This window comes from Zosterops lateralis (assembly GCF_965231275.1).
Source record: "Zosterops lateralis genome assembly, chromosome: 1".
Taxonomy (NCBI): Eukaryota; Metazoa; Chordata; class Aves; order Passeriformes; family Zosteropidae; genus Zosterops; species Zosterops lateralis.
In genome coordinates this window covers 129,896,629-129,921,613 of record NC_139762.1, presented here as the reverse complement: position 1 = coordinate 129,921,613, position 24,985 = coordinate 129,896,629, and the positions used below count along the sequence as shown (strand labels likewise).

At 39.9% G+C, this 24,985-nt stretch overlaps 1 protein-coding gene across 4 annotated transcripts in view; it reads left to right on the top strand.

Moving 5' to 3' along the window:
- Positions 1–24,876, top strand: part of SDC2 (syndecan 2) — a 59,869-nt gene extending 34,993 nt beyond the window's left edge. For 2 of the 4 annotated variants that reach the window (XM_083857227.1, XM_083857228.1), the window contains exons 2-6: positions 12,597–12,708; positions 17,817–17,904; positions 20,373–20,506; positions 21,293–21,428; positions 22,628–24,876. In XM_083857227.1, coding sequence (XP_083713353.1) covers positions 12,676–12,708; positions 17,817–17,904; positions 20,373–20,506; positions 21,293–21,428; positions 22,628–22,791 — 555 coding nt within the window. In that variant the 5' untranslated portion in view covers positions 12,597–12,675 and the 3' untranslated portion in view covers positions 22,792–24,876. Of the gene's footprint in view, positions 1–7,466; positions 7,539–12,596; positions 12,709–17,816; positions 17,905–20,372; positions 20,507–21,292; positions 21,429–22,627 lie in introns of those variants that run through there. The other 2 variants (XM_083857226.1, XM_083857225.1) reach the window with 2 other exon arrangements.
- The last annotated feature ends 109 nt before the right edge of the window (positions 24,877–24,985 follow it).

Sequence of the window (24,985 nt, the reverse complement as noted above, 5' to 3'; positions counted from 1 at the left end):
CTTGTCACTGTTTTTGTAGGTAGAAAAGTAGAAGAAGCATGGATGTGACTGCTCTACTGTGGCTGTTCATAAGTTATATCCAAGGAACTCTTCTGTGCTAGCACTGGCCTTCTCTGTTGATACCTCCAGGCACGAGCCTGCAGAAGACCATGAGATTGCTTTTTGATGTATGCCAGTATGTATCAGGTTGAGATGTGTGTTTCCTACCATGCCAAAAAAATCTGATCCTCACACTGAAGACCTTTATCTGGTAATGGATTTAAGAACAGAGCAGAGTGTTCAGGGTTTGAGTTTGAAGTATGAGAAATTTACCTCTCTTTATTGTTCTCTTCCTCATGTCCCAAGTCAGATGATGTATTTTCTTACTCAGTAGGTAAATACACTTCCCTGGTTCTGTTTCTCTGCTGTGTATATATATACAAAAAAGGCAAAAGAAAGTGTGCAAGTTGGAGACCATGGTCCCAAAACCACATGGATTCAGTCTGCTTTGTCTGTTGTGCATTCACATTGCCCCCTTTCAGGAGGTGGCTCAGGTGCATGGAAGAATTCCTGGCAGCAGGGCAGTGATCTGTAGGGTATTAGAAGCATAACAGGAAAGTGGAGAAAAAAAACAGAAATAAAAAGAGACTTTGACAGACCTCATTCTGGTTTCTGCTTAGTTGCTCCCTGATTTGTGCTGTATTGTAAGCAGTGCTTTAGCAATCGTACAGACAAAGCCTAACAAAGAGACTTGCTTGCTGGCAGAAAGTTGCTTAAAATAACTTACTGAGGATAAAGAGGCTGCCCAGGTCAATAATGCTGTGAAATCCTCAATGTGTAACAGCTCCCGGAGGTTTTGTAGGCATATAGATTTTTAAAAGCTTTAGACTGTTGATAAGGCAGTAAAGATTGTAGTGTGGTCCTAACCTTGTATTGATGGTGCTGGGACAGCTATATGAAGATTTGAGATTTGGCTATAGAAATACAGAAATCTTTGTTCCCTCCGGCAGAACTCTGATTTAAAGTATGAATGCTAGAAAGAGAAAGAGAATTCTTCTTTGTTAAAAGATACTTAATACTGTTAAAGAGTCTTTGTTGCATTTTACTCTTCAGTCAGATCTATGACTGTTAAAAATGCTGTCAAACAACTTACTTGGTTTGCTTTCCACTGAATCAAGGGAAGTAGATTCATCAAATACAGTGTAATTTATCCTTACCTTCATTATAAATGTATTAATTCTTTTGGTGCTAATTTTATATAGCACTATTTTTAAAACATCAGCTGAAGGTAATCGATATGAAGCTTATTTCAGTTCTATTAAAAGTAGTTGCTCATGAGGACTGGGAGAGATTGTTATCACTAAAACTTTAATTAAATCAACAGCTTTCTTAACCACGCTTTGAACCAAAAAACTATGTGCTGTTTGAAGGTGGTCTCTTATGTAATTCCAGTTGAAACTTTAGTTTTGAGAAATTCCTATACCTTCAGAGTTTTTTGATCCATGTTCTGCCATATCCATGTGCACAGCTCATAGGGAGACAGTAGCACAAGGGAAAGAAGCAGGGGAGGGGAACCTGTGTAGGAAATCTGGTGTCAGCCCTTCCATCGTGTGTGGAGTAGCCCTTTTATTTTAGTGTACCTTTTACTGTGCCGTTTCAGCCTGATGCTCTCCAAGTCCATGTACATTTGTGGGGGTTTTTAAGAGCAGACACGTTTGCTGATTCTTCTCAGGAATAAGAAGGCTTGTTAATTGTTAAAGTGTGTGGAAGTGCAGGCATGGAGGCTCCCAGCAGACTGCCTCACCAAGGCTCTGCCTTGGTTTGTCTTGCTGTGCAGTTGATATGGGCAGTCATGTGGGGAGAAATTCCTAACAATGAAGTTGAAATTCTCTTTCAGTGGGTCTGCTCAGTATGTCCATCTAGTTTCTGAACACAGCTCTGGGCTGTGTATGTCTTCAGAAGAATTGTCCCCATGGTTCCCTTGTCCAGTCTGATGCTGCATTGCAAGCCCCAGAGAACCATCAGGAAAAGTCAAAGACAGAGGGTGGGAGAGAAAATCCTTCCTTCTTGCCTGAGCCCCAGCTGGCTAGGAATTTGTCTGGCATTGCTTTGTCCCCCCAGCACAACCTGTCTGCTGTCTTTGGCTGAGGAGCCAGGCGGGATTGTGTTGGTTCTTTCTCCCTGGTGGAAGGAGGGGAGTGTGCCTGAAGGGCACCATACCAGACAGAAGACTGCTTCTGAAGGCACATAGCCTCTACAGGCCCTCCCATCTCTGATTTTACTCAACTGCTTTTATAATGCAAGTTATTAGAATGATGTTTTATCCCAGTAAATTCATTTCTTATCTTTGTAGGCATCAAAGAGGATATGAAAACCAAGCCTTTGTAGCAAAAATTCAGTTAAGTAAGATGGGACCAGAGTGCTGAATGCAACAATTTGATCTTGGAAGCCAGTGAGATGAGTTGACATCTGGAAATAGCAATATAATCATCTTTGTTGTCTTTCTGTTTGGGGATCTGGAATAGAAAGAAGTATCTCACATAGATGTACCTGGTGTCTCAATGCTGTCTGTATTTGCTGTTAGTGTCTAAGAAGCCTGTACAAGTGGAAAGAGTAGCATTTCTTCATCTGGCAGCAGAGACTGTGGCTAATTTAACCAAGTTGTGAATTTTTCACCTAGGACAAACTAATCCTCTACCTCTGTGCTTCCAGCCACCACCCAACAAGTTGGAAGTAGTTACCTGAACAAATAAAGTGATTCTTTTCCTGGACTGAAGAAAGAAGTCAGCACATCCTGCATGTCCTGGCTAATGCAGAATTCACATTGATCTGCAGTTCAGTTTGCATTTTGCATCATTATACATTACCACTTTCCAGCAGAATATCCTCTCTACTTGCACCTGAAGTAATATAAAGATGATCATTTGGGTATTTTTATATATTTGTTCAAAGAGTAATTAATTGTTCTTGTGTTGAGTGCCCAGTCTACATATTTTGTTGCAGTGAAACTGAGAGACCTGTACATTTAAGCATACTTACAGTTTATTTGAGCCCTAGTTTCCTTAACTAAGAATCTAGCGAACCTGGGACCACCAGCATTCCTCTTCTTTATAGAGAATCCAGGATTTCTCCTAATTTAGCAGAATTTCTCTTCTGAAATAGGTTGTGTGTATTTTTTGGGAGGGAGGGAGGTTCCTGCAGCTAATTGCTGCAACTGCACACAATTTTAGAAAGATCAAGCAGATTGTAGATCTACCAGTAGTCATTTTTCTGTTTGTGGGGAGCTTTGGTGGGATGTCACCAGGAGTGCTGGCGGCTGCAGGTGACAGACAGGAGTGTCCACTGAGGTAGTCACAGACCTTGTTGTTCAGTGAGTGAGGCCCTGTTGAATAACAGATTATGCATAACAGAACTGGAAATGCTCACTCCCTAAATTGTGAAGTGTGATTCCTCCTCATCTCTGACAAACTTCAGCTGCCATACATAACATTGGCTAGCAGTATTTAATTGCTGATTAATGTAACCATAATAATATACTTGTTTTATGTGTAACTTTCTTGTTTATGCAGAGGGAATGTAATTGATTGAGACAGTTTATTGCTAATTCTTGCTACCAATGGCAAAGAGATCTTAATTTAAATGATGAAGTGTTAGTTGACTCTCAGATCCTCACATGGGGTTATTTTGCTGAAATCCATGGACTGGAAAGGAATCAATATGGGGCTTCTGAAACCTGGTAGAGTCTTGCAGTGCTCCCACTACGATTGATTACAGCTGCTTTTGTAGAGTTTTAAAAAGAACAATCTGTATTAAAAACATTATTCTTTGGTATGAACTAGAACAACTCCAAATAGGTTTCCATGGGGCCTGCCCTGCAATTTGACCACTTCAAGGGATTGCAGTAATCACCAGTGGGCCAGGGCAGTGAGGCAGAGGAAAGGCTATTAGGTGGGAAGTTATCGGCATGCATGCCAAAGAGGTTACCCTGGCAGCTTTAATCATTCAATCACTCTCTCAAGAGGAGGGAGGAAAATACAAGTGTTAGTTCTTCTGATTGATTAGCAAAAAGGATCAGTAAAGCATGAAAGGAGAGAGGAGGTGTGCATGGAAAAGCCACTATGCATTAGACTTAAAAGCACTGACTGGGGCAGGTACTTGCAGTTATGACCTCAACACCAGAAGCTACCTTGTTCTTCTGTTACTTTCAGACTTGGGACTGGTGATTCAAAGACAGGCTGACCTCTTCATTCAGCATTTTCAAAGGCGTGCATTTAGCTTCTCAGTCATAGCTCTGCCTTAAATTTAACCTGTCTGCACATGGGCTGATGTGTCCTTAAAAACTGATTAGCATTGTGACAATTTGCATGGTGATTTTGATCCTATTTTTAGGGAAACCAGTGGATGCTTCTTGGAAAATGTGCAGGAAATTGCTGTGCTAATTGAGATAAATCAATCTGTGATGCACATTGCTGGGTGCTGGCTTCTGATGCTGCTTTGCCTGTGTATTGCCCTTTAATATTTCAGTCTGGAGTAGCACTTTGGAAACTGATCCAGCTGTAGCTCCTTTAAAATAGTTTCCCTGTTGTATCGTGCCTACGTCAAAGGCAGAGTTGAAGAATAAACTATTTTTTGCACCAATTGATGACTTGGCATGAAAGCTTGGAAGGGCTTTAAATCTTGTAATTTGGGGATACCCAGAGAAACTTTGATACTAAACTTCTGCTTCTACATGGGAAATGAGAATTGATGTGTACTCAAATTGTTAAGCAGTCTTGAGGTTTTCAACGTGAAGGAGACAACTGCAGTGTTCATTTCTGGGTTTCAAATACAAGAAAAGACTGTATGGTGTGGAGTTAGAGAACATCAAGCTGGGGGGTTTGCATAAACAGCACAGCAGTACCGTTTGACTCAGTTGATATCAGATTTGCTGGGCCCCTCTATAATTTCTCAGTAACCATTTTGAAGTTGGAGTAAGTTTTATGTGGTCATGAAATTAGGAAGGTCTCTTGGTCCTAACCTGTAGCCTGTGTACAACTGCTCTTCAGTGTACTATAGTGGTGGCCAAAGATCCACAGAGGTAAAGGTTGGTTTTTGCAGAAAGTTTTTATAACTGAATGAAGATACAGGTAACTTTCTCAGGGTAGATGATGAATGTATCTTTGCAGTGTAACTGTGCTCTCATTCAGCTAGCAGTCCTTTAATACTACTGATGAGCTGGAGCCTAATTTAATAGCCTAGGCTGGCTGTGGGTAACTGATGTGTAGACAGTGGAGGAAGTTGTTTGATCTGTCCTTTATCACAGATTATGCTGGTGGTGCTTGTGTAAGGACAGAAAGCTCTGCCTCCTCTTGCTGCTATGGTTGCTCATCTCCCTCCTGCATCTTCATACAGCAACCTCTGTCCCACCATGGGCAAGACAATTTCTGGGTAAGGACTAAAGTTTGGTCTCATTGTGTGTCTAGTAGATAAATGATACACAGCTGGAAATCAGACACTGTGAAAATAAATGGAAAGGTAGAGGCTTTTCCCATTGGAATTCACCAACAGGCCAGAACTTCAGAGGACATTTATCTTTTTCCTCAAGATAGGACAAGCTTCAGCTCCAAAGCTGTAAGCAGGCCAAAGACCCACTGCACAGATCTGTGAGTCTTTATAATGGGAAGAAAAACATTTAAGGTTAAACAAGATTTCCTGTTACCATTTTAAGTTCTGTTACCACGCAGTGTACCATACGGCATGTAATTGCACATTAGGGAATATTTCTAAAAGCACAGATGACTGTTAGAAAACAGGCACATGAGTTTCTGTGCCTCCGTGAAGAGTGTGAAACCTATCAACTGCAGCACTGTAATTTCTTTGGTGTGTGGCCATAAGTGAACAGTAGCTGACGTGGTGGTGGCTTGTTGGTGACTTCTTGGATGTTGTGTGTTTTTATTAGTGTGAGCCATGACACAGACTGCTGAAATGCCTGACACCAGGAAGAGTTGTTTTATTAATGTCCCTGTCAAACACGCCTCTGTTTTGGTAATTAGTCTGGCGTAACAGATTATGTGGATCCTAAAAGCAAGCATATTTAGACTTGGCTCTGACATGAAGCAATCTCTGTAAATCAGTTCTTTTGGTAGGCTTCTCTATTGTTGAACACTATAAGTAGTAGAAGCAGTTTGCAGTACTTGTGTTTATTTTGGGCTTTCTGCCTTTCCTCAACAGCCATGAGCGGTCAAACCTTTTCTTGATCTGTCATGAGAGATTGGATGCCTAAAGCTATAGTTCTGTGCAGGATCAGGAAGTTATACATGAGTTACAAGGAGCATGAATAATCTTTCTGGCAGGTGCTCCAGCCACAGTAGTGGCTCTGCTCTGCACCATGCAGGATGACAGTGCCACTGCTGGCACCAACACCATCCCTAGAGGCAAACACTACACTAGTAGGGACCCCCACACAACCAGTTTGGTCTTCCACTCTTACCTGAGGAAAGACAGCAAATGTCCTCTAAGATTTTAAAAATACCTGTGGAAATGAGCTCTCCAGAATGAGTCATGGCAGTCAAGGCTCATTATTTAATTGGCCAAAGGCAGCAGTGGAGGAGGGGGGTGGCTTTTGCAATTTTAGGCAGTTTCCATTGCAAGGTTCCAGATTGGGTGTGCAAATGGGTACGAGGATTGGCGAGGGTTTTAAGCCATTTCAAGGTAAAATTGGGAGATGGTAACTGTGAGAATGATTTCGGGGAAAATGAGCAGTACAGATATTGTCTTCTGTATAAAATCCTCACTCTCAAACTTGGAAGATTCGATCTGGGGCCTGTCATTATGGAAAGGATATTTTGGCTGTGATCACAGTGACCCTGACCGTGGTGCAGGGCAGATCTCCTGCAGCCGTACCTGCTCCACTAATATTAGCATTGTGCAAGCAAGATAGTTCCTCCAAGGGAGAAAGTTGGGAGTCCTTGAGTGTTATGCTTAAATGGTGTCACCAATTATTAGCATCTTATTTCCCAGAAAATCCCACAACCATACATCCCACTATCCCTTCCACTGAAGGCTCCACCGTGGTTGGCACAGTGCCCCTGAGGTGGAGTTTACTGGGAAGACTTTATCCCATGAGTCCTTAAAAATGGCCAGTGTCACCTCAGAAGGAAATAAATGGGGACTACTTCTCTCCTTTTCTACTGTGGCTAACCATAGGGCATATCAGTGAAAGGAAAGGCAAACATCTGTACTAAGACAGGTAGTGGTAAACATACCTTGTAGCATAAAATCCTCTGTCAAAATTACATATTTGCGGCTGGATACATGTGGGCAGTATAGGAAATTGCAGACTGAAGGACCCAGGAGAGGCTCATCTCTGAGTTGGCATGTTTCTCTGGAAAATGTGGTGTTTTGAGGTGGAAATCAGATTTTGAAGTTTTGTACTTCATTTTTCCTTTGTTTAAAATCATGCCTCTCATTCCTGGACAAGGTTAACAAACTCTTAATGGGACAATGTCACCTTTACTCCTGTGATGAAAGAAAGCAAAGAACTGGCAAACGATGATAGGAAGACACCTGCCAGCTTCAAGGTCAGTAATGGCTGAGGCCTGTTAGGACTAAATCCTGTTGCGCGGCAGATCATAGTTCCTTTTGCAGGAAGCCTAGAGGGAAATACAGCTTCTTCACACAATTGCCTTTTCTCCAGCCTTCAATGGGAACCTCTGCGATGACTCTCAGGCTTTAGATGAATGCATTCACAGTTATCCAAAAATGTAGTGCATGTGAAGAGTATAGCACTTTAGTGAACTCAGACTCACCAGCTGAGCGTGCTTTTATACAAGCATATATGAAACTGCACTGTGTGTTAGTAGAAGAGGAAATCTGTTTTCTTTCTCCTTCTTACATAGAAGAACTCTGCCTAACCAACAGCTGTAATGCTTGCAAGTTTTCAGAGACTTCTGGCTTAGATATTTGCAATACAACATCACTCTTAAAATATTAGTCTCTGGTTCTCTGCATACTAAATGGGTTATATCTAAAAGAATTCCATCTGGGGAAAAAGGAAGTATCATTAGTAACACAGCTGCAAACCTCAAATTCTCTGTCCCATGCATATACCCAAAGACAGAGAACAAAAATCTGAGTTCATCTGTAAATAATAAAGCGTTTCCTTCCACGTGTCAGCTACTCATTGCTTCAGTCTGAATTTCAACAGCCACAATAGCCATGGTAGACTTTACTCCTTCATTACTGCTCACACCATCTTTCTTGGCTTCATCCACATGGCATAAAAGCCTTTAATGTCTTACTCCTAAACCACCCCCAAGGAATGGGAGGACCAACAGTAACAGCAGCACTGGGAAAGGGAATGGCTATGACAAAGTACTTTGTATTTTTTTCAAACAAAATATGCTGTCCATTCCCAAACTTGCCATTGTCTGATGATTGTTTTCAATTTTTTGTACTTGTAATTTTGGTGGATGATTTACGTCTTTCATGAGATGATGAGACAGGTAATAGGGTTTTTTTTTTTCTTTGTTTCCTCTCTCAGTGTTAAAATGAGGGGTTTGGGTTTGTTTTGTTTTTTTTAATATGTCCTGGATGATCGCAGTTTATTAAATCAAAAATTACTGTAAATGTAAAATATACTAAAATAAATACACCAAGATTTCAAATTCAACATATTATTGGTATGGAAACATCTTTACCTGATACTTAATAGGTGCTAATCTACACCACTTCCATGAGATTTAGATTTGTGCCAATGTAGTCAATAACCAGGCAGGAATCAGTGATCATTGGCATGTAGCATGTGAAGTATTTAGGCCACAGGATTTTGCAGCATTATATTCTTGGAATAAAAATGTAAGTGGGATAACAATGATAGACGAGAATGCAATCTCTGTCAAGAGGTAACGAGCAGTTTTTGTGGCTTCAGGGCCAGATTAAAGGGCTGATAACAGAGACATCCTTGCCTGCTGTTTTAATAGGTCTGAATATAAGGCTGTTACTTAAAAGTGACGCGAGTGCTCTCATTTCAGTTGTTAGCCACAGGAAATAGTCGCTTAAATATTTGATCTTCGTAATACCTAAAAATAGTTTTATGGAACTAGAATTTGCTAGCTTTTTTTTTTATTTTTCCTCCTAAACATATTGAAATGATAGTACAGACCTTTCTGTGTCCAAGCCTACTGACAACAGATTTGTTTTCCCAACTTGTCTTTTGTGAACATCCTGGAATTAGTCCATGGACCCCCATGGATTCCCAGCTGACAAGTGAGAAAACATTTCTAGAGCAAATACTAAATTAAGTTTATTTTAACATAGCATAGCATAAAATTGTAAAGCGTGGCTTCAGTGCTTAGTACTGACTTAAACACCATAAAGTATTCTTTTATTTTCATTATTTTTCACTCATTTTTCTAGGCTTAATCTAAATAGAATTATTTTTAATAGCTGTGGGGTTTTTTTGTTAACTGTTGGGCTTTTCTTTTTATTCTGAGCCTTAAGGCAGTTTTCATTCCAAGTGATCTAAGACATCTATGTGTTTCTGAGCAACTGGGATAAAAGGTGCAAGCTGTGGGTGCAGAGGGGGTGCCTTTACCTGGAGTCTACTAGCCAGCTTGCAAAGACAGTGCAGTAAATACATTTACCTATGCAGATGATTGGAGATTTTTGAGCTAGATTGTGTTTCCTTTGCCTTTGATTTGAGAGGATGCTTGTGTTCTGCTTGAGTTCCACCAGACAAGAATCATTTGTACTGAAACAGGCTGAACTGAGGCAAGGGGGCTCTGGTCAGAGGGGCTGCAAAGCATCTTCCTCAGGTGTAGCTTGATGGCTGATCTGAATGCATTTGGAATTCACTGTACCACGTATTTCTTCCAATAGTAAATATTGTACTGGTTCTATAAGACTGTGGGGAATAGTTGGCTCATTCTGATGGAGTTGTGCTATCCACAGTACTAGATATTAAATAATGTTTCACATTATATTCTTTGCATCCTCAGAATAAAATACAGCAGATGCTCAAATTCCTGCTGAAAGCTGCTCAGGCTTCTCTTCCATTTCTGTTCCTCTGTGTTCAGCTGGTTTAAATCCTGAGAACATCTCAGCATAGTAAGAAATAAAAGCTTTTGGCAGCCAAAGAGACATAATTCATCAAAAGAAAGGGAGTGAATATGATGGTGGGAAGCCTGGCTGACCAGGCACTTGCAGCTTGGGCTGGGTTGGGTTAGCTGCTCATCTGTCTTACAGGAACTGAATTGTTAGAAGAACTGTCACGAGTCATTTCTGTCTTTTCTGAGTTCTGTGAGGCTGGAAGGAGCAAGAAAGCAGGGTGGTTGTTTTGAGCAGGAAGGAGAAGTGGGTGTTTGGTTTTTGAATCCTACTGATACAGTTTGCTTCTGATACAGACAGAAGTTGGAAATAATCTAGGGAATAAATTTATTGATAAGTTCATATTTTTACTGAACACTAAAAATTCTGGGCATGGCTGTGTGATGCTTCTGTTCTCATGAAGACTCTTTTTCATTCCTTTATTTTTGCAAACTCGGGCGGATTCTCACCTCTTGCCCAAAGCAACTTCCATTGTTGGGAAATTTCTGCATGTAGATACTAAATCTTTTTCCCCCAGTTTAGCATTGGGTTACATTCACTACCTCTGATACCTTTTGAATGTTGTATGCCTTTTCTATACTCACAGTCAACCACCTGCATTTCCTTTTAAAAAAGTTTTGTTTTTTCCTGCCTGATATTGAGGAGTGGTCTGTTTTGTACCATGATTGTGTCTGAAAGCAAAACAGGGTGAAGTGGCTTGGTCCATTGTGGCAGCTGGATCGAGAGCAGGGTATTTGTCCTGTGACAGGGAGTTGTTTTCCTATTCGGAAACTGTCTCAGCTGTGTCTTAATTACAATACCACCTATACACCTACTAAGGTACTTCATGACTTCCTTTGGAGACATCTTTTAAAGGAATTAAGTTGTTTTATAGTGACCGCACATCATCTTGAATTTCTGCTTTGGACTGCAGCCAGTTCCAGGCAGACCATGTGAACTAACAGCAGCAGAATCAGAGCAGGTCTTTGTAAGCTTATCTTAATAACAGGGCACTTTCCCCCCCCCCTACATATCCTCCACATAAGAGTGGCTATAGGAGGAGTAGACTTTGACCAAGAATCATGTGGGGCTTCTTTTCCTCTGTAGAAGAGAACTACAGGGGTAATACTGTTTCAGTTCAGAGCTGTTTAGAGAAGTGTTAGATATCACCCATGCAAAGATCTTTTACTCTGAAATAAACTAATAAAGAATACGTAAAGAATATGTCTTTACATAAAGAATATGTTTTATTGTAAATCAAACTGAAGAGCAGTGTTTTGCTGTGAAGAAGCTTTAAACAGGAATCTGTTGCCAGAAAAAAAAAATACTACAAAATCACAAATGTCTTCAACAATAATTTTAGACCTCTGGGAAAAAAGTTAGCTTGTGAAGTCAGATGTGAGTCTTTGCATACAGGAGTTATCCCATTCACAGTTTGGTACTCCTCTAGGAAAGCTACAGTGAATAAATTTGTTGGGTGGAATAAAAGGAGCAGTCAATGCTATGCAGTAATAAGTAAATTGGAAACCTTTGGGACTCAGAGCAGCAGAATTGAGTGCTTATATGTGATACTGAATAGATTAATTTTGGCATAGCATTTTGTTATTTAGGGGTTTTTTACCTTAAAGTCCATTAATAACTGTCATATTTTCTTCAAAATTCATGACAAGCAGGCGTTGACAGAAGTGTTGGTTAAAGTAATAGGAGTAATAGTGCCAGGTACCTTCTCAGCCATCCAGGATACTTGGCTCTCCCAAGGAAGTTCATTCTCTGTTAAGAAAGCACAAGCTGGGGTGGAGGAAGACAATTCTTAGTCTTTCTAAGCCTGAATTGTCAATTTAAAAGGTGACTGGTACCTTGTCCTTTTTTGAGCTCATTTTAACAAAATCTCTCTTTGGTGGGGAAGTACTTGCAAAGAAATGTGATGACAGTCACAAGAAACCAGATTTTTGGCCTGTTGAAGATGCAGCCAAATTTTAGGAAAGTGTGTTCATTTAGAAATCAGAGCATGATCTGCCTGGAAATGTCATAATCCTTAGTCAATAGCACTGTCTCAGAAACATTTTTAGTCAGTTGTTCATTCTAACTACTACTAGAGAGTTTCATGAGGTTTGGCTTGATTAAACTGAGATAGTTTTTGATGCATGCTTTTGTTCCTTCTCATCTGAGATCAAATGAACAGACTTCATGTGACAGTCTATAGATTTGTATATCTGAGATCCTGACAGAGGGCTTCAGTCCTGGGATTTGCTTCTTGTTACAGAAACTGTGCAGAGTATATTTGCAAATCCTATTTATTCATTCATGCATTTAATGAGATGAAGTGTGGTTTTCATTGTGCTGCCTTGGTTTTGGTTTTTTTTTTTTTTTCCATTTCATAATGCTGTGATTTTTACAAATTTCTTTAACAACTTAGATGAATGCGTGGCATAAACTGAAAGTACAAACTTCAGTGTGCCACCATCAACTTAGAAAACAGAACTGAAGATGAAGAGATTGCTGCACTGGAGAACTGTTATCTTTTTAACCATTCCCTCTTATCTGTTTTCCAGAGAACAGATCTGACCTCTGATAAAGATTTATACCTTGACAACAGCTCTGTTGAAGAAGCATCAGGCGTCTATCCAATTGATGATGATGATTATTCTTCTGGGTCAGGTTCAGGTGAGATAACACAAATTGATTTTTAAAAGTGTAAGAAGTAATGCAATTATTTGAAGGAAATCTGTTATAAAGCAGTTTTGCTTTATAAGCTATGGATTATACTTTCAGTGAATATTGTGAGTGCTTTGCTATTTACAGAGCACTGGGTACCCCTTTGGGCTGGGTTTTAAGTACTAACTTTATGGTCTTTTTTCTTACTCCTTAGTTGCATCATTTCACTGTGTTATTTTCTCTCTGCTGGCTCTCTCCATTCCCTCTGATTTCTGTGTAGGTCTCCCTGGAGTTTAGAAATAAGGATTAGAGAAGGCTTAGTTCTCCCATGATGTAATACTAATTTAGCACTCTGTAAGAAAACATAGCAGCAGCATTCTTGTTTTCTCCTATATGCAGTCAGGTTCACGTAAACATGGTGTCCATTACTCTTTTGTTGTGGTTCTTTTACGTTTAGAAATCTAGATACTGCCAAAACTGTGAGTTTTCTCTGAGGAAATTATATCCATATAATGAATAAAGAAATTCTTAAATACAACATATTCAGTTCTCAGACTTAAATACTCATTAGAGACATGTAGCTAGCTCAAATTTTTTCAAAAAACGTGTCAGTGAAACCTCCTTAATAGTTTCTCTTAGAAAGTCTCTTTGCAGAGTATCTTCTTTCTAGCGTAGCTTGGAAACTTCAAATGTTAAAGCTAAATGCAGGATTTTCTGGTAGTTCTGGAAAAGACATTTCCTTATTGTTGAGAACATTTGCTGAGCTGTTGTGGAAATCCCATTTATTTTCCAAGTGTGTTACTTACATGTTATTGCATTTTTTTTTAATATGTCTTGATGCTTATATATAACTTGTGTACTTTCAAAGGATGAGCCCTTCTTCTAGTGCCTTGTCTGTGTTAACCTGTAAGGCACACATGAGATTTTTTTCAGATGGATTTTTTTTTTTTTTTTCTTTTCTGCAGACATCTGATTATGTTGCCAAGCAAATCCAGGCCCATCATCATTTATACCTGGATGATGTCCTGTGTTTTGGGAGCCCTCTGTTGGGGCAACTTGACATCCCAGCGTGATCAGAGGCTTAATTGGGCCTCCTTGATGTAGACTTGTTTGAGAAGAAATTTAATACTTCATTTGAAAAAAATATATTAATGAATCAGTGATTTCATTCCCACTTCCCAGGACTGTCCAACGGCTATCCTGATCTCCAGAAAAATGTGCTTTCAGTCAGCATCTCATTCTGTCATGTCTTCAGATGCTGGTGACTTTGTAAGCGTCAGTAAAGGAAATAGGTTGACAATAAACAGTTGTATGAAGAACGGTATAGTGTAGGTTTTTCCGTTTCTAATACAGAAAATGCAAAATTCAGACCTGCTTTTGAAGTAGAAAAGACTACACAAGAAATGGCTTCAGATCTTATTAATGCAGGATTCAGCAAAGGAAGTGCAGGATCCTGCACCTGGGGAGGAATAGCCCCAAGTACCAGCACAGGCTGGGGGCTGACCCTGCTCTACAGAGAAGGACCAGGGAGTTTTGATGAGTGACAAGCTGACCATGAACTGGCAGTGCCAGTGATATCCTGGGGGGCATCAGGAAAAATGTGGCCAGCAGGTCAAGGGAGGTGATCCTGCCCTACTGCTCAGACCTAATGAGGCCACATCTGGAGAGCTGTGTCCAGTTCTGGGCTCCTCAGTGCAAGACAAGTTGCTACTGGAGAGGGTGAGCAGAGGGGCACAAAGTTGAAGGGGGGTCTGGAGCATCCTTTATGAGGAGAGACTGGGGAATCTCGGCCTGAGAAGGGATCTCATCAATACCTGTAAATAACTCAAAGGCAGGTGCCAAGAGGATGGTGCTGGACTGTTTCAAGTGCTGCCCAGTGACAGAACAAGGAGCAGTGGCCATAAACTGGAATACCTCAACAGGAGGAAAAACTTCTTGACACTGAGGGAAGCATAGCACTGGCACAGGTTACCCAGGGAGGTTGTAGAGTGTCCCTCTCTGGAGACATTCACATCCCACATGGACACATTCCTTTGTCATTTGCTCTAGGTGACCCTGCCTTGGCAGAGGGGTTAGACTGGATGATCTCCAGAGATCCTTTCCAAGCCTAACAATTCTGTGATTCTGTTGTAAAAGTGAAGCCAAGAAGACAGAATCTACCTCTTGACTTCGCCAATAGTAACACCTTGTCTTTCTCTTCTTTCTTTTGCTGTGCTCAGCCTTGAGCCATGGGTGGAAGTTGGAGTGCACTTTGGCTGTCTCTGGCAATCTCAGTTTCTTCTCCTACAGGAAAACAGGGAAAGTCTCATTGTAGATTGAGACAAGCTGGATGCCCCTGCAAAGTGCTCATGACAGTATACCCAGATCTAATATTTTTGAACCAAGCAAAAAGTCTTTAGTTCAGGAAAGCAAAGTAGCATTCTTTCCACCCTGCTCCACCTATACTTACTGCTCTCTGTTTTTTGTTGAAAATGTCCTGCAGATGTACCATTGATTAATGTTTCTCATATTATGTTCAGTCTCCATCTCTTTACTTGAAACTCAATGATGTAATGTAGTGTTTCTAGCAGGAAGAGCCTTCCCACTGAAGAGTGGTTTCCTTGCTATGTAGCAAGCATGGTCCTAGCAGACAGATCCAAGATGACAACATTGCTGACTCTTTTCTTTGCTGTGAAAATTGTTAGCTGCCACCAGGCCTATGGAGATAAACAGGAATTGTCAGCACCACCATTAATGCCCTTGCAGGTCTTCAAGCAGCATTAACATGGACGAATGTCACTGTAGGCATGACACATTTCAAACTAGAAACTGGCTGAGGGCTTTTTGTAAGGAGTAGCAAAGGTGATGGTGTTCTGGTTTTTTTTTTTTTTTTTTTTTTTTTTTTTTTTTTTTTTTTTTTTTGTGTGTGTGTAACTTCAGCTACTGTTGTACATTTGCCCAAGTGTTGAATCTGAATCCATGGGTCAACAATTTTCAGAGAAGCAGTGCCTGCCTTCTGATGGTCCTATATCAACAGTAGACTATCCATAGTGATTTAATTAGTCCATTCTTTCCTTCTTGTAGTCTCCATCTCTGAGGAGATGCTTCAGTCTATCGTCACTCTTTTTAGCATTCCTGGTTTATAACACAATAATAAAAAGTAAATATATTTTTCCAGCCTATATACAACTTGAAATGCTTTTATAACTATTGCTGCTTTTTCATCTGGCATTAAAGATTTTTATAGAGCCTTGGTCTTGGAGATAAGTGAAAGTAGCTGCTAAGAAGCATGACTACCCATTACGTTAAGGAAAAGTACCATCTCTGCCAGATTTATCTACTAGTTCTTTGAAGAACTGTCTGTCTTGTTCTCGTGTCTTCTCTAAAATTACTCATGGTAATATATATCAGAAAATCATTCAAATTTTTCCTTCCCCTTCTTCTCTTCCCCAGCCTAGCATTTCTTGGTCAATAGCAGCTTGAGTTGAGAACATTGCTCAGGATGAACTATATTCTGACATTGTGACTGGGGACTGTTCTGGGAGAAAAGTTGTGGTGGGTTTGGAGCTTCTTCAAGAAACACAGGAGCAGATCTGTTTTGGCTCTTGACTGAGAGAGAAGTTGTTGTTACACTCCAAGGCCAGCAGACAGTTTGGGAGTCCTGTGGCTGTGGGGTGTGAGGCTGGGGGATGGGGTGACGTGGCTGGGGGACTGTGTGTCATGGTCATAGGGCTGAGGATGCTGCAGGGCACAGGCACTGTCCCCTCCTGGCGGCTGCACAGGAGCCAGCACGGGCCCAGGGCTGACACTGGGTGCTCGTGGCTTGTGTGGCAGCGTGCCCAGCAGGTACACCTCTCCTGCTGTGCTTCCCCTGCCGTGGTGCAGGCAACAGAGCAAGGATTCATTTTCCATTTGCTATGGTCCCACTCACAAGTGCCTTTCAGATTGTCTTGGGGCAAGAACTTCTTCTGTCCACCTGCTAATCCAGCCTCAGGCATGGTTCATGATATTGACTGCCTGGTTCTCCAGGTCTTCTGACATAAAAATCTACTGTGATACTGTTTGAAAGTGTGTTTTTGATGTGCTGGACAGAACCTTATGCTTCAGTATAGTTAGAACTATTCCTTTTAATCCTCCTTCAAGTTTTGTTGCTTTCTTTGTTTTTTCTTCTTTGTGTGAGAGCTATCAGAGATGTGACATCCTTGCACTGTCTCAATTTATTTCAGCTGAAGTTCCCTGGCAGGGCATAGAATTATGTTTACAATGTCATCTCTGGGTGCCTAACACTATGTTGATTAAGGGTTGCATTGGGGACTGTTCAGTGAATGGAGGTGAGATAAGTCAGCTAAAAATACGTGATTTTGGTGTGTGTCACATTGCTGATAGAGATGGAAGGTGTGAAAGAGATGGTGGTTATGTGTGTGCCCAGTTTATCACAAATTTGCTTGTGGTGGTGGTGGTACTCCCAGAGCGTGATGTGCAACAACAGCAGACAAATAAGATGCCAAAAGACAGGGTGAAGTGATTGGATTTTTTTGATAGGTGTTATGGCTGCTTTGCAAGTCAGAGTGCTAACTACTGTGGGCTTTTTTCTACAAAAAATACTACTATCTATACAGGAGTTTTGACTTTCTATGCAGTAATTTAAGGTGGCACAATCTTGATTTCCTGACAAGTTTCCTCAAGCACTAAGATTGTTAAAAAGTATTCACATTCCCATCATCCAAGGGTGGTTAATAGACACGTCACTAAGGGTTATATTAGGTATTTCCAATACTACAGCACAATTTAGAGCTATTTTGACCACTGAATGAGATGTCCTGAAGAAGCTACAGTGGATAAAAGATGGTCAAGAACTCTCAGCTCTACCACAGAGATGGCTATGTGTTTAATTACTGTAGGGATTTTGTGGTGCCCTCAATAAGAGGGACTGAAGATAGTTAACAACCAGCACCATAACCAAACCCAGAAACCAGCTATAGAAACAGTGATATTTTCCAGAGGAAGAGGTAAGTTCTTATACTCCAACCATTTCACACTACTCCTCTTAACAGCCTACTTGGAAGTCACACTCTTGACAGTATAGGCTTTTCTTTCCAGTCTGGCATTTGGTGATGCTCTTTTTTTGTGCTTTTTAGGGAACAGGTTACTATGTGAAATGCTGTTGCTGTGTTCTGGAGAGGACTAGTGAGTGGGTTTTTTTTGGTCCCTCAGTCCTATTTACAGGTAATTCCAAAAATACTACTGTTGGTTTAGCAAGGGAAATGTTTTCTCCTATGTTTAGATCTAGTTCTCCTAGTGTTTAGATCTATTCCATACCAAGCAGACACCTGCTTAGATAAAGCTAATTAGAAAGCAGGAACCATGGGGATGTGTCTTAGCTGGTACCAAATCAGGCCTAAATGATAGATGCTTCAACATTTTGGAGATAGTCAGAATTCCTCTGAGGCTGTATGGAATAAGAGCTGGGTACCTCTGGTGCAAATCTAGTGACTAATGCAGGGATTAGATTAGTTGCCCATTTGTTGAGAGAACATGATCTGTCTGCATCCTACTTAGCAAAGAGGTTCAGACTGTAACACTCTCCATTATGTCTGGCAGACACAACTATTGCCTGAAGCAAAGGTGACGTTTAAGGATTTGGAGGAGCAGTTGTGATTAAGTGGGACTTTTCTTTTTATAAAAAGAAGAAAATACATTTCTGCACTCTGAAGATGTGTTTTATCAGATCTCTAATCTGATAATCAATTTTAATTTCCTTGCCTGTGAAAGCTTTGTGTAATATGGAGGAACTTCAGAAGGTAAAGTCGGTTGAGCTATCCTCTGAGCCATTATTTCTCAAAGAAAACTCTTGAGTCAAAGCCAGAAAAATTTTCCTGTTGGATGCCTTTCCACACCTCTGTTTTGAAGCAGGATGTTGATTTTTTTGATCTTTGAGTTGCATTTCAGGAAAATACCTGTTTCTTGTTGTGAGGTCTTCATTCTAGAAGTTGTGCTGTAATTTTGGTATCTCTGAAAGTTTCTCTCCTAGTATTATTCTGTGCCAGTATCTTTTTTTAATGATTCTAAATTTTCTTTTCTGTCGTACAGAGATTGTTATACTTGTTGTCTTGTTAATACCCCTCCTTTAAATACCTCCTTAAATGCCAAATGTATGTAATTCTTGATCATGACTTCAAGACATCATCACTGTGCTCATATTTTCAGCCTGTCTTCTTTCTTTAAAAAAACAAATTAAAAAATCAGTTTGGAATGAGTGAGTCATGCTATTCTGTTGTAGGAGCGTTTTATTTGTTAGGAACTATTCTTATGCACATTTGTTAGATTTATTGCCCAAGGGTTACTTGGGTAACCGGTGCCTGTAACAAGCAGAACACATTGAGATTCCTAAGGAGTGGTCCAAGAATGGGTCAATTCTTTTCTCCTCTTTCAGGCCTTGCTAATAATTTAGTCTCTTTCCTGTGCCTTCTTCCTTTCACTATCACTAAAGAATATTTATTAGAGATGTTCATTACCTTATTCTAAAGGAGCCTTCATACTCCAGCAGGGCTTTGAATGTGGAGGAAATTAAATTTAAGGTAATCTTTAGGGAGTTTTTTGTCCTCTTACTCAGTTCAAAAGAAAAGGGCTTCTAAATTATGAAGTTTAAAACCATGTGAATTCCTAGTGACTGAAATATAAAGTAGTAATAATCTTCCTGTAGATAGAAACCGCTTTGTTTTTTAGAATTCAACAGATGGGCTTGAGAAGAGAAATTTTGTTGTTGAAGTATATGGCAGGCAAAAACTGTTCAGTTCATATGGTTTAAATTTAGGTTTAAGGATAAAGAAGTGTATTGATTTATTTATGGTATGTAATTAACTAATAACTGCTGAACTATACTTTTAGGCTTCATATCAACCATAGAACAGACAACCACAGTACCTACCATTTATAAAATGGTAACAAGCAACTATAAATTTCTAAATGACTTTCTGTAACTGATGCAGTGTGTGCCATGTGCACACAGACACCTGTCTCACAGGCCATGGGTGTGTAAGCTCCCCCTGTCTGAGTGTACAAGATGCTCTGTCCACACACCCTTGCTGTAGGAAACCTGGGTACCCCCACATATGAGCCTGGTGCCCCACCAACACCTCCTGCCATGCCCAGGAGGAGACTGTACCCCAAGGGGTGGGCTCTAGGAGTGCCCAGCTGTGGCTCTGGGGAAGCTGGAGGTAGCTGCTGAGGGTACCCACAGGGTAGAAGGTGGCACTGCCAAGCTCCAGCAGAGCCCCTGATGCCATGGGACCTCATCAGAGCCCGTGGCACTGGGGTTTGCCCATGTCACACAGGCCTGATGGCTGCTGCTTTCACTCCAGACTTTCTGCCTCTATTACAAGTGTTAAAGCTTTTTTTCATATCTGTTTTCAGGCAAGGTTCTTCTGTTTGAAGAGTATCATGGTAATTTCCTGGTTGCTGCTTATTCCAGCTGATGCACTTCCTTCCTTTTTCATAGGATCACTTGGAGCAAGTATCCCCTGACAGTTTGGGCATGCTGTTTGCACTCACATCTTTATCTTAGCAGGCATTGTCATCTAGGCCTCTTGCCCAGAGTGGGCTGTGCAACCACCTCTACCTTGGTGTCATAATAAAAAATGTAATTGGTCTGAAAGAATTTCACAGGTCAGTGAAGTGTTATATTTTGCCTTCAGGTGCTGAGGAAGATGACGATAGTCCAGTGATAACAACATCCAGAACAGTTCCAAAGTTACCAACAACTAGTGATGCATCCAGGGCTGAGACCACCACAGTGAAAATGCAGACCAAGGTGCCTGCACAAACAAAGGTGCGTGGCTGGAGAGCAACACCATTTAAAATTATTCTACTACATATTTTTGATGGTTTGATGTTAAGTCTTCTATTTATATGGATTAAAAAGCACCTCCAAACTTTACTTACTACTACAGCCTGCTAAATGACTACAGAGCTGTTTGTTTTCATTCCTACTAGAAAGTCTGGATGGCAGCATCTAGATTTCACATGAAAGAAAAGAGAGATGCAAAATAATGTATCATGATACACTGGACAGTTTCTCAAGAGACCTTTGAGTCTGAGCTGTACCTTTTTTACATTTTTCAAAGAGTTACTCAAAAATTCTGTGTGAAACTTCCCTTCTCAAAGGAGAATGCTGTGTGGTTTGGATGTAGTTTGACCACTTGGCAGGTTCCATTTAGTATTTCCTTCTACCACCATAGATAATACTGTCTAAGTTACCCTCAGAGGTGTTCTGCATATAACAAATCTGATGTCTTAATTTCAGAGTTGTTACTTCGTTCAGAGGCTGTTACTCTGATAAACAGAGGCAATATTAAGAGCTGTTTGCTAAAAGTACTTTCACATGCTTTAAACTTCAGGCCAGTGTTTCTCATTCTGACATGATGACAACAAATAGAACCAATTACAATGTCTAGACCAGCTTTCTGTGCTCTAAAAACTTCCTCTGTGTTGTGTTGGTATTGTGCAGTATGTGCGTGGAGCCACAGCTACGTGACTGCCCAGGGCAGGCAGTGACTGTGCCAATTTGTGGTCTTCCCTCTCTGTAAGCAGCGCTGTTTTCTTTTTTGTGCCACAGTCACCTGAAGAAATTGATAAAGAGGAAAGGTCTGAGGTGGATGCCAAGAAAGAGAGCGATGAGCCAGGGGATGACACCGATGTGTTCACTCAGAAGCATTCAGAAAACCTCTTCCAGAGAACAGAAGTTCTGGCAGGTGAGGCAGTGTTTGCCAAGGTCTATCTCACCAGAAATAAAACAGAAAACAAGAGAGGATCCGTATCAAATAATGCAAACTCAACATTTGAGTTTTCTTGGCAGATTCATACTATACTAAGCACATTCATAGTAGCCAGTGGTTGATTTGATGAGACTAAATTGGGCATCTTGGGGAAATATTTAATAGTGAAGTCCATTGCTAATTGATTTGATGCCCACAAGTTGAACACTGTCAGCTGAGTATCTGGAGCTTTCACAGCTCAGAAAAGGAGCTGGAATTTGATTGATGCTTGTAATAAAGAAATGCATTTCTCACCTCCCAAGAGCACATTGCTGTCTGGTCCATCTGGTGCATATGAAAACTGCTTGGGAGGAGCTCGTGGTAGGCATGGGTGGATGGAGAGGGATGGATAAGCACAATCCATTAGGGTACAGAGATCCCTTAAGATAAAGAGGGTCTATTTCTATGCATAACCTGCCACAAGCTGGCAACCAATGTTTTCACTACCTGTGAGATTTATTTTTGCCTAAGGACAGTGTTTACAGGTATACTTTCCCCCCATGTATTTTGAAGGGGAGTTGGGAGCCATGCAAGTCACATAGTTTTGGATCACATCTTCCTATGAGCATCAAAATGTGAAATAGCCTTAAATCCACATCAGTGGAAGTATGTGGGTTTCCTCTTGAAGCCTGGTTGGGAGTTGATACTTTTCACACACTCACAAGCTCATGAAGTGTTCTCTCCTATTAATGATCAATAGGAAATTTATTTTAGCGTAGAGTCAGCGTGAAAGATGACAGAAAAGTAAAAGCCCATTTCTTAGCTAGGGTAGCAAAATCTTTTAAAGTTGAAAATGTAACTGTTGAAAAATGAGTTTGAAAGATAGCTTCATGCTCTGGAAGTACTAGTGGTCTTCTTAGCTGAGGTTTTGAAAAAAATTTAATAACTTTTTTAGAACTGGCTTGTTGGATCTCTGACTTTTAAGTAGAATGTCATTTTAAATGATTGCCTTCATGAATGCAAACAAGCTTTCTGACAGTATATTTCAGGATACTAATAATGAAGACAGTTGCATAATGGGAGCCCTTTCCTGCAATTTGAAAATAATAGCAAACTCATCGTGTGAGATGAAAAAGAAGTGTGGTGCTAAACTTGTTTTACTGGCATATTGTGAATCTCTGTTTCTTTGATTACAGCTGTTATTGCTGGCGGAGTTATTGGTTTTCTTTTTGCAATCTTCCTCATCCTGCTGCTGGTGTATCGCATGAGAAAGAAGGATGAAGGCAGTTACGACCTTGGTGAACGTAAACCATCCTGTGCTGCCTATCAAAAGGCACCAACTAAGGAGTTTTATGCATAAAATTCCTATTTAGTGTCTCTATTTATGAGATCACTGAACTTTTTTAAATAAAGCTTTTGCATAGAATAATGAAGCTTTTTTTTCATTAAAGAGCCGTTATGGCACCTTTATGATAAAACCCCATTGTATTTAAAACTTTTCACATATTCGTTTAAAAATGTAAAATTAAAACTTAACATTTGCAGTGTTCTGTGAATAACAGTGGCAAAGCATTATTTTATAAAACCATTGATGTTCACTGAATGATTTTTAAAACTTTATGCATAAATATAAAATAATGAAAATTATTGTTTTATCCTATGGTTCAATGAAAGTTGTTTAATTTTGGTCAGCATGTCTCAGATTGATCTTACAAGTTAGTTTTTATTTCATTAATTTATCTGTTTCCAAAAAATGCCTTTTTGTAGTTGTCATGGTGCAATTTGTCTTCGGATAATTCAGATAACAGTAACTTTTAGTGTAAATGTAATTTTTCAGCTATGTAAACTTCCACCTCCACTTTGTATAAATTTAAGTGTCAGAATATCAATTTTACACTTTGCATTGTTTCTCAGCATACCTGTAGCTTCAGTGAGATTTGTAACAGCAAATTAATGTGTAAAATTGGATTATTACTACAAACTGTATAGTCATATTCTTACTAAACAAATCTCCTGTAAGGAAGATTTGTAGTAAGCTACTGACAAACCTAAGCAAACCCAAAGACTCTAACAGTATTTTGAGAAGTTGCTGCAGATTTCTATGGCCACTGTATTTGTTAATTATTTGCAATTTGAAGGTACAAGTAGAGGTTTAAATTTTTGTTCTTTAAAAATGCATTTAAGTTGTAAACGTCTTTAAAGCCTTTGAAGTGCCTATGATTATATGTGACTTGTTGCAGACTGGTGTTAGTGAGTATATAACAGTAAAAGAAAATGTTGGTATTTTATAAGCACAGACAATTCTAATGGTAACTTTTGTAGTCTTACATGGATAGACATAATTGTAATTTGGGAGCATAAACACTACTGAATAAATCATGTGGCCTAATACTGAGAATTCTATTGTGATATACTTTTGTATGTTTTTCATTTTATGTCTATTTGCTTATGTTTTAATGTCACAGAGTGCATCTAGTAGATCTTAAAAATCCAGACCAAAAAAAGAAAGGCTGTTGATCAAGGTGATCCTCACACCAGATTTATTGCTAAGGTGGCAGAGAGAAGTGGGAATGTTTAAGTCTTGCATCTGGTGTATTAGCTGTGAGACATTCGACTTCCTGCATTATATTTAATGGCAGCCTTGACACAGGCCTGTTCTTCCTGCAAATGTTGTTTTCCCTACTGTAAAATTGAAAGGAGTACCCCAGTTCGTTTACTGTGTGTATTTGTTTTTTGATTTGTTGTTCGCATTTGTTTTTTCCCTGTCCCTTTGGAGAATTCTGGTTCATTCTGCTCAGACTCCAACAGAAGAGTTGAGACCAGTGGAATGTCTTCATAAGAGAAGAAAGAAATATTCCAAGTAGAAGAGAGAAGTCTCTGTTGCTTAGACCTTAGCTAAGTGCTGAATAGAGGGACACAGGGAGAAGATGATAGTCTGCCTCCTTATATTATGCTTTGTAACAGACAAATGGCTTTGTCTTCTGCTCTGTTGACCTCCTCATTTTTTACTTCTGAGATTCCCAAAATACAGGTGTTCAGGATGTCCAGCTGAAGTACTTTTCAGAAATGGCAATGTATTGTAAATAAGATCTGGTAGCTCTTCAGATCAGAGTTGTGCAACTTGTATTTGTTGCTGTCCCAAGTTCAGTGGTCATTTAGGAATAAACGAATGCTATCCTGTGCTAAAATATTTAATATATTGCTTTTTACATATACTTAACTGGCAAGTTTTTCAAAGCCATACAAGTTCAGCAAGTAAAAACAGGGTAAGAATTTAACAGGTATATCTTGTGCAATATTTAGTGAACTTCAATTAGTAAAATAACTGCTTGAAATAACTGTGCCAAGAAAAGAAAATTTCTGGCAAATGCTGTGCCACTGCTGTAAAATAAAGCATTTGTTAAAGTGCCAAAATAAAGTCTACTATGCCTAAACTAATACTTTATTTGTATAGTCTGACATCCAGTTTTTTGAAGCCCACTTCACTTAAGGTAGTAGATCTGAATTTCTTTCAAGGATGCAATGAATATTGCTGTAAGTATAACTATAAATAT